General features: G+C 37.6%; 1 protein-coding gene across 2 annotated transcripts in view; it reads left to right on the forward strand.

Annotated features, from left to right (window-relative positions):
- Positions 1 to 10,259, forward strand: part of Wrn (WRN RecQ like helicase) — a 95,069-nt gene extending 84,810 nt beyond the window's left edge. For both annotated transcript variants that reach the window (XM_057752778.1, XM_057752779.1), the window contains exons 33-34: positions 4,615 to 4,817; positions 8,130 to 10,259. In XM_057752778.1, coding sequence (XP_057608761.1) covers positions 4,615 to 4,817; positions 8,130 to 8,249 — 323 coding nt within the window. In that variant the 3' untranslated portion in view covers positions 8,250 to 10,259. The remainder of the gene's footprint in view (positions 1 to 4,614; positions 4,818 to 8,129) is intronic.
- The last annotated feature ends 337 nt before the right edge of the window (positions 10,260 to 10,596 follow it).

The raw sequence follows: 10,596 nt of genomic DNA on the forward strand, positions 1-10,596 counted from the left end.
GACCTATACAGGCATTGTGCACACACATAGTGCAATACATACGTGCAGGCAAAGCAGTCATACACATAAAATACAAATAGATCTTGAAAAAAATATGAAGTTAATAAGTAAGTGTATATAAAGGAAGATTTCAAAAACCACATAATCACTCTTCAGTATGGATTTTTAGTATTGATTGTCTCTACAGGGATATAAAAGTTTGTAGATGTCCAAGACTCTCCTTTAGTAGCATTCAAAAGCATGTAACATGTATCCTATATACTTTAAATCACATATTACATATAATATGCAGCCGCTGCACTATTAAATGCTTTTTCAGTAGTCATTGCAATGTATTGTTTGAGAAATAGTAAGGAGAATGTGTGTGCATGTTTAGTACAGTTGCTGGTTTTTGTTTGTTTTGAGACAAGGTCTTGCTGTGTAATCCAGGCTGACTTTGAACTCATCCTCCTGACTAAGTCTTCTGGGGGCTGGGACTGTGGGCATGTACCACCATACCCAGTCCGTGGTTGGGAAACCACGATATGGAACCTGTGACTTTGGTAAAGAGCCAACAGGTAACAATGATAAATTGTATTTTATAGAAGTGTGTGAGTTTGAGAATTCTACAAGCTATAGTGGTCTTTTGTTTATTTATATACTAAATAATTGAGCAATATTCTTGAATAACAACAACAACAATAGGACTGTTCTAAACTCAACTCATTGCTGCATATCTACAGAAACTGTCTGATTTGGCTATGGTAAAGAGTTAAGTTGCTGTTAATTTAGTTTCTAAGTTATGTAAATTACTTATTATAAAGTTATAGAACTTTTGACTAAGAAACAAGATAGAAATATTTTTCTCTTTTGCACTCCCAAACGGTTTTGCGTCGTGTTGGGGACCTAGGGAGTTGCAAAAACTAGTTTTAGTGTCATGTGTAAGATTGATGATTCACCAAGTTTAATTTTTACTGTGACACTTTAAGTCATACTACCAAATAACTTAAAATTAACTTAAAAGTTATCAAAATAAAATGCAACTTGCAATTCTTATTGAGATTCAGGTTTATTAAGTCTCTTGTTTGACTAAAGTGAATCCATTTTATTTCCTTTAATATTTTCTAATGTCTTTAAATATTGTGTACCAACTAGTATCCTCTATAGTCTGAGCTTAGTAATATCCATTTCTGGTGTCAGATAATTAATATTTAAATCAATATTTATCTCTGAGAATTTCATATACAAACACTGTGTTTGCATCCTTTCCAGTCCTTCCTCTCTCCTGTGCAGTTCATTGCCATTTCCTCCATCCCAACTCAAATTCAGGACCTCTTCTTTAAGTATTGTCATTCATGTGCACACATGCACACTTGCGAGCTCATGCACACACACACACACACACACACACACCATAGATACAGAATCTACTGAGTTCATTTAATGTTCTCAGTGTACATATCTGTAGGGAGGACCAAACTGATAACTTTTTAAACTAATTCAATATTTTAATGAACAAGCTTGTTTGAAATTTAAATTGTGCACAATCCTAAACTAATTTTTTTCTGTTTTTTATAATATAATATTAACTCAAAAATAGAGTAACTGTGAATTGAAATCTTAGTTTTGTGCACTCTTGTTTCCCATCTAGATTTTCATTCTGTAACTTTGTGATTTTTGCTAATTTGTCTGTGTCTATAATTTTAAACTTCTTTTTTTTTTACACTGAGTATTTTAACTATGCTTATACATTAAGTCAGTTATTTAATGAGGTACCTAGATAATACTCGGAATAATTTATTCCATTCTTTATGTGCACAGACCTGGAAAATTAAGGGTAGCTTCCAAGGGACCTTGCACTAAGGGGTAACATGATCTCTTCTGAAGCACTGAAGGAGCAGAGCTCGTGCTGTGAAGTGGAGGTCGGTAGATTCGAAACTGCAAGTGACAAGCCGAGGTGCAGGCTGACTTCAGGAAAGTCAGACCTTAAGGATAGAACATGCAGAAGTGTGTCACATACCATTTATGTCTAATTCATAAGACTCTATCATTAGTTAATCTAGAGGTAAATGTTTGTGTGCTATAATTTTTTAAATGTTTTTTAATTTTAGAAGTGAATTTTATTCAAAAGTGAAGTAAGTTTCTTTTAAAATAATCTTAGTATAACATTATAGTTCAGTAGCTTTATGATTTTCTAAAAAAATAGTTTGAATACTTCCACCATAAAATTAAGGATGTGTATTTTCATTATCTAATGTTAATAGCTCACAGAAGAAAATGGATATAATATAGTATTGTTATATTAATTGATTGAAATGTGGGAAAATTCAGTGATTTCTCCAGAACACTACCCAATAGAAAAATAATGTTAACCACAAGGACAGCTTAATATATACATTAAAAACTAAATAGATACAATTAATTTTCATAACAGTTTAGTCTGTCCTGTATACTAAAATATAATTTCAATGTTCAATTAATCCAAAGTTCTTAGAAAGCTATTTTACATTTTTTTCTCTATTAAGCCTTCTCAGGCATGCGATTATGTTCATAACATGCCTTCTGATGCTAACGTTTATTTAGAAATACTTAGCCAGCGTGCTGGTGCATGTGTCTAATCCCAGAGCCCCAGAAATGGAACTAAAGAGCACTGGTAGCTCAAGGTCTTTAGTAGCTACACAGTGAGTGCATGGTCAGCCTGAGCTAGTTGAGAAAAATAGCAGCATCCAAAAAAAAATAATGATCCATATTTAGCTTTCATAAACTTTGAAGTTGAAAAAAGTGAACTGGAATAGTATTGACTTTTAAATTTAATGATTAATTTGAATTACTTAATTTCAGATGCTCAGTAGTATGTGCTTGGTTAATGGGTATAGTATTAGATACAGCACAATTTAGAGATAATTTACCATTATACATCAAACCACAATGTATCTAACCTGTGAACCAGCAACCCCACCTCCAGCAGTTCAGAGATATGGAAAAATACATGTTCATCAGAACATAGTTTTTTTTTTTTAAAAAAAATTGAAGGCTCACAGTGGAGCCTGCTACATGCAGAGAGCAGAGTGCTCACTCGCGGCAGTAGAGCTGGTGGGTTTGGGATCATTAGAATGGTGCATTGACCCCAGGAAGACAAGTGTAATTGGGGTCATATGATAAGCTTATTAATGATTTCAGTACGTATTTAGTGCATAGTTCTTTCTAAGACTGTGCCTAACACAAGTCTTACATTCTAAACCTGTATGTAAGTAGCCAACCTCACTACTTTTTGTTAAGTGTATATAATTTTTATCTGTGCCTTAAGAAAAAATTGCCATCTTGGATGAGTCCTTGAGTAGCAAGCCACAGTCTTTGGGAGAAAAGAGAAAAATAAACTTGAAAATATCAACATTTTAAATGCATGTTTTCAAGGTATCATTAAAAAAATACTTGGCTTCTGACCACAAAGTTGGATTGAGTGTCAGGAATGCTTGACGTATTTTATAAAGTGGAGGTGAATACATAGGTTCTAGGTTGCTCAGTTCTCTTACACTTGACATTGACGATGTGTATGGCATGGAAATGAAAGGGTGCTCCAGTGAAAGTCCTCCTCCATCTGTAGGCGGCCCTCCGCGGTGCACACATGTGAGTGACTGTTACCACATGCATTCATCGTGTTGCCACAACACATGTAAGCTTCTTGAAGCAAAATCCTGTGTCAGAACTCTGTCCGGGGGTGTTCTGTTCTGTGTGTATAGCAGGGTTGACTTAGAGCGCTGCACGTCTCCAGTTCTTCATTAAAGCAATGTTATGGTGAACATAGTCTCCTGGGAAATTCACCCAGGATAAGCATTTTAAGTAAATAGTGTGGTTTGTTATCCTATCTATTATTGATGTAATCATCTTAGGATATTATTTACAAGTGTCAATTACTTATATTTTAAGAATGTTTTTGTTTTCTGAGACAGAGTTTCTCTCTGTAACAGCCTTGGTTGTCCTGGAACTCACCCTGTAGACTAGGCTGGCCTTGAACTCATAGAGATCCACCTGCCTCTACCTCTTGAGTGCTGGAATTAAAGGTGTGTGTCACCACGCCCGGCAAGAGTAATTTTTACAAGAACTAATTTATTGTTTTTGTGTGTTTGTGTGTGTGTGTGTGCCCATGTGCATGTTTCTGCAGAGAGTATCGGATTCCCTGTAGCTAGAGCTACAGGTGGTTGTTAACTCTGGATGTGAGTGCTGGAAGGTAAACCTGGGTCCTCTGTCAGAGCAGGGTGTGCTCTTGCCTGCTGAGTATCTCTCCAGGCCCAAGAATACATTTTTAAGGGAAATAAATTTGTAACCAACATCTGGAAATTGAAGCACAGTTTCCTTTAACAAAGGGTCTGTGCATGGTTGTTATTCTCAGGGAACCCTACGAAAGACTGCTTACAGAATCCTTAATATTGACTTGTCCTTGAGCTAAGTTTGGATGGAGTCATGAGGAGGATCCAGAAGGTTACCCCATTTTCCTTAACGCTGTTACCATGTGAAAGACAAAAATTTTCTTGAGCAATTTTCTTTCTTCCCATATAGTATTTCATCATTTCCACCTCATAGTTTTCTGAATGTTATGCTTAACTTTTGTTGGTTTGGTTTTCTTATCTTTTACAGATATGTATAAAGTTAAACTCATTAGAATGTTAGTTCCTGAGAACATTGACACGTACCTTATCCACATGGCAATTGAGATCCTTGAGAGTGGTGACAGCAGAAGCCAGCCCTCCTGTGTCCCCAACAGAAAGAGATGTTTGACCAGCTCCGAAGAGAGCAGTGTGAGCGTTAAGAAAAGCAAGGACGCGGTCACTGATACCAAGGTATTTATTACACGTTTACATGTTTACAAAGTGTCATGTTGTCCCCTTCGCATGCTCAGTGGATACGTTTTGATCTATTGTAATATATAAATCTGTGTGCTGTTCCCTTTGCTTTTCAGAATATGATGTGAGAAGAGCTGTTTTTAAAAGACAGTAAAGCAAGTATAATTTGTTGTACAGAATCACAGCTTACATTTTACCTGTATTGTCTTTGTGATCTGGGGGAATAGACCTCATTCCAGAGGTGTAGCTAATGGAGTTAGCTTTGTGTAGCATGACATTGTATATGGTCTGCGGAAATGAAGACAAACTTGATTATAAATGCTTCCCGCCAGTTGATCTGCCATCCTCATGCTCTCGTGTGAAGATTGTACTCTACATGTTGATAGCTATGGTTATGAGCAGAACACAGGAAGTCTTTTGCATAGTTAGAAAAAGTCCACATTCAGTGTTATTTTAGATGATATTAAAAAATGACGTCTGTGCTATATGGCAGATGGTACCAGAGAAGAATCATTCTCTGGTGTGACTGTATGCAGTGCAAAACGCCTGTCTGCGCTCTATGCACTACCATACAGTTCGTGAGCTTTGGACAAGGGGCTGGAGGTTGAAACACACACAGACAGACAGTGACACGGACCTCTAGTCACTGGTAAGAAGCCCTTTATTCATTAGCACCATGGAGGCTTACATACCCAACAGTCAGGTGGGCCAACAGGTGAAAACCTTATCCTCTGATCCTCAAGGCAAGGCAACACGAGCTCGTGAAGCAGAGCTGGTAAACAACTTTGACACAGCTTTTAGTGACTCAAATCAGAAGGAAAGTAAAGATCTCTAGCAGCTGGAGGCCAGGACTCCAAATGGTCCCAACAACTATACATTTGCAGGTGTGACACGACACACTGATAGTAATTGCGGAGCTCTTAATACTGAGTGCTTTAGCTCTCCCGTGGCAAGCTTGCTGTCGTAGCTTGTAGCTGTTAACACTTGAGTTAGAAACAAGGCTCCGTGCTCTAGCACTACGGCAATCTTTGTAGGGTTTCCAGCACTGGGCTCTTGCTCTTCTCAATAGTGTCAAAATAAAGGGAACAGATATTTTTAAAAAATTAAACTGGCCAGGCGGTGGTGGCGCACGCCTTTAATCCCAGCACTTGGGAGGCAGAGGCAGGCGGATCTCTGTGAGTTCGAGACCAGCCTGGTCTACAAGAGCTAGTTCCAGGACAGGCTCTAAAGCCACAGAGAAACCCTGTCTCGAAAAACCAAACAAACAAACAAAAAAAAAATTAAACTGGTCTTTTAAATTTCTTTACTTTAGTTAGCTTTGTGTGCTATCTTGTTTTCTTAAATATAAAACATTAATATTTTAATATTCAATATAAAATTTCAATATACAATTTCTTTTCCTAATTACCTTTGGCTTTTTCCCCTTTAACTGAATATTTTGAAACCTTTTAAAGACAGAAAACAGAATAAAATATAGCAAGTAATTGATAAAGCATATAAAGTTATCATTCTTAAAATGGTGTAAATTATATGTTATGTACATTTAACTTAAACAAAGCTACCATATTATAGAAGCCTTCAAATGTTTCCAGTAAGTAAATTAACTTGGCTAAATTCTGAGTGGTGTTCTGATTAGCATGATTTCTAAGACTAAGACTCAGCTTCATGCTCATATTTGTACCATTGTAGGTTTGTAGAGCACTCCCTACTTCAAGTAGTAATTTTTGTTTGTTTTATCATGTGTGGGTGATGTGGCACAAAACATTCCTTTTATGTTATTAAATGTTTTTCTTGGGGACTTTTGACCAGGTCCTAAGGATTTTGGTAGATGAGACCCTAAAATCATATGCAAAGCAGTTTGCATGTGTGTACTTGTTCTTTCTGAGAAGGGGATCTGCAATCATCAGGAAATTCTCAAGTCATTCTATGAAGCAAAGACTTTTTTTTATTCAGTGAGTGGTTTTGAGCGCTTGCTGCTTCTTGGCCACCACAAGGAGCTGAACACCGACTGAGTCAGTCTCCTGGCCTCCTGCCACCACGGATGTCAGTATCTGTTTTGTTTTTCATGTGTTCAATAAACTTTCTGTGTGCACATGTATATATATCTTTTTCGGGGCATCACAGTCATCTTTAGAGTTTTTTTATTATTATTAAATTTTTTTTAATTACAAATTTCTGCCTCCTCCCCGCTTCCCTTTTCCCTCCCCTACCCCCACTCCCCACGCCCCACTCCTCTCCCCTCTCCCCTTTCCCTCTCCAGTCCAAAGAACAATCAGGGTTCCCTGCCCTATGGGCAGTCCAAGGTCCTCCCCCCTCCATCCAGGTCTGGGAAGGTGAGCATCCAAACCGACTAGGCTCCCACAAAGCCAGTACATGCAGAATAATCAAAACTCAGTGCCATTGTCCTTGGCTTCTCAGCAGCCCTCATTGTCCACCATATTCAGTGAGTCCGGTTTTATCCCATGCATTTTCAGTCCCAGTGCAGCTGGCCTTGGTGATCTCCTAATAGATCAGCTCCACCGTCTTTAGAGTTTTTGTTAGAGTTTTTGTTTTTATTGTTTTCTGTGAAAGCTCTTGGACTTGGGACCTTGTGCATGCCAGATGAGTGTTATAACACTTAACCCTTTAAATTCACCACTTTGCTCAATCCAAAATAAATGTGTCATGCTGTGTAGATCAAAAATAATGTCCAGTTTTTATGTGGCAAATGAGTACCTGAACTTGAGTATCTCAAAAGTCAATAGTGAAGCCAGTGGGATGGTCAGTGGGCAAAGGCTTTTGCCTACGTGAGGCCGGTGGTTGAGTTTGATTCCTGGAACCCGTATGAAAATGACAGATCCAGTGACATGCATCTGTGATCCTGGTACGCCTATGGCAATAGGGAGGTGGAGACAAGGAAAATTCCTGAAGTTTGTAGGCTAGCTAGCATGGAGTTCACAGCATGGCAGAAACAATAAGAGAGACTGTTCTGCAACATTCTAGAAAGAAGACAAAGAAGCCTTGAATGATGCTTCTGTCTTCCACATGGCCATTGTGTAGTCGATGTAGCATGTACACGTACACACACACACACTAATAATAATAACAAATCATCTTTAAAATGAATGGTATTGGAATTATAAGTAAATTCTTAAGGAAATGATGTATTTTTCTCTTTTACTTATTTATTAGATTTTTCATCCCCCAAAGGATTCTAGAGATGTTTCTGTTTCACTTTGAGGAAAATTGTTCAGGGTGTCTGAGTTGTTTTTATAGCTCTTGTGCTTTTCCAGCTATATGAATATTTCTTTGTGTTTCTGTTCTCTGTAGATGTCATCTGAAATGTCAAAAAGAAAATTACCTGACTGGTTTGCCAAAGGAAATATGTCCTCAGCTGATACTGGCAGCTCATCAATGGCCAAGACAAAAAAGAAAGGTCTTTTTAGTTAAGAGACAGCTGCAGAACAACTCGTGTGTCCTGCTGTCCTTAATCCTGTAAAGAATACAAAGAAATATTTTAACTTTAAAATTTCTTAAGGTTCAAAGTAAAACTCACTTAAGTATTGAGCGTTGAGTCTTTAATCACCTGTCCACAGTTGAGATAAGGCATCTGAATCGTCAAAGACCCCGAGTACAAGCTGGAGTCTTAATGTTGGTTCCCTTCAGAACCCTTGCCTTAGTCTCACGGTGCAGTCTCTCTACTCCCTGTAGTAATGGACTAGGGGAATGTAGGCTGTGTTTTTGACCTAGAGAGCGGGTTAGTAGTTGTGTCCTGACTGATAGGAAGCAGTCTTGAGTTGCCCAGATGGTGTCCTGTGAATGTACAACTGCAGGCTTGTTCTACAGATTGTCTACTTTCTGTGTGCACTGCCAGACGATGCCAGTGCACCACACGTTGGCTTCCATTTAAATGGGGTGGGGAGTGTTGGAAGGGCTCCAGTTACAAAGGCAACTAAATGCTATGCATTTTCCACACAATGTGTATTATTTTTCAAGTAAAGCAATGTCCTCCATACTGAATATTAAATATATTTAATTTTCATTTATTTATTTACGATGAGTACCTTCAATGTTTGAAGATGCCAAAAATGAATATGTCTTATGTTTCACAAAGAACTTAAAAATTTAAAACTCAGCTCTGTTCTGGGTAAACTTTTGTTATTTAACTTTAGGCAGTTTACCATATAGCTTATTTTTTTTGAACCTTCGATTAATTTTTTGTAAATAGAAATGGACTGTTATTATACAGAAGAAATACATGCTTGAATGCAGAGTAGCTGGGGGGAAAAGCCACCCAGGGTTCCACTGGGAGATAATCAAAGTCACTTTTTGTAACCTGCCAGAATTTTATATATGTATTTTCTTAACTTGTTACACCTATAATATGTGGATGGATTTTATCATAAAACATTCAGATTATACTTAAACATAAAATTCCCATGTTCTCATTTTCTGCGTCCTATTACAGGCAGTAGCTCCCATTAAGTTTGCCATGGACATTCTCTAGTTACTTCTATAGTTCTGTGCCTTAACGTGTGTTTGTACAACATACGAGTTGGTGTTCTCTCTGACCTCAACCTTCATGCTGGATATAGTGGCCATCTCTAGGAAAACACCTGCTTAATTATTTGAATTATGAGTTGAATTGGATAGCTTTTTTAATGGAACTGAAAAACAAAATTTGCTGGCAAAAATTTTAGACCTGGTTATTTAGCAGATTTTTCCTCAACACAGAATGAAATTAGCCTATTGCTTTAAAGAAAATTACTTACTAGCATTTATTCTCAGTAATAAAACTGAAATTTTTAGTAGAACTTACAATCTTGGTGAACTCAAGTCCTTCACTGGAACCTGGGCAGCTTTCCTTGACCTGAAGACTTTTCTAATGAGATGGATAAAATAAACACCTGATTTTTTTTGATGCTATCTAAAGTTTTTTTTTTTCTATATCTGGAACATCTAAGTAATCCAAGAAATCAGTGTTTTATGTATGGATGACAGACATGCTGTAATATAGAGATACATTGTTTAACAGACCTGATGGAGGCAGAAAAGGGACCAGCAAATCTCAATGTAACCAAGAATGAAAAGATGGCTTTAGATTCCTATTACACAGCACGAATAATCACTAAGAAACATCTACAGTTTTGGTATAGCTTCAAAGAAGAGTCTCTACTGTTATTTGAATAAAATACCCTGTCTTTTCCAACTGCATACTTGTATGAACTCAGGTTTTCCTCACATACCTCAGGCAAAGTAGCGTGTCCACACAGACCGAATGCAGAAGGCCAGGACCCCAGCCTCTTCTCCTAAGCTCATCTACACAATGAGAACATTTACAGAAATGAAACAGTGCCATCCTTGTCAAGCTTTGATGAAAATACCCCTTTAAAGCAAACAGTATTTATGTTAAAATGAAATTGCTTTACTATGGCTGTTTTTAAATGAATCAATAAATCTTTGGAAAAAGTCTCATATCTGAGAATATATCTGTGTATATGAGTGTATACCGAGTAACTGCAGAAACCAGGAAAGTCAAAAGTAACCTTGAGGGCACTGAAGAAGGAGCCTGGGGGCGGGGCAAGCGGTGGGTGTGGGGTAGAAAAAGACAGGTGCTGTGAAGGGCAGTGGGAAGAACAAGGCAGGGACTTTAACTGCTGAGGGAGAGGAAGAGGGAAGGAGGGGGCGAAACTAACACTAACGATGTCTGAAAAGCCATAGGGAAGCATACTTTATGTTTATTTAAACATATTGGGCTTGGTTTGATTTCTTCAGATGGTCTCAATATAGCCTTGTT

Source organism: Chionomys nivalis, chromosome 20, assembly GCF_950005125.1.
Source record: "Chionomys nivalis chromosome 20, mChiNiv1.1, whole genome shotgun sequence".
In the NCBI taxonomy this organism is placed as follows: Eukaryota; Metazoa; Chordata; class Mammalia; order Rodentia; family Cricetidae; genus Chionomys; species Chionomys nivalis.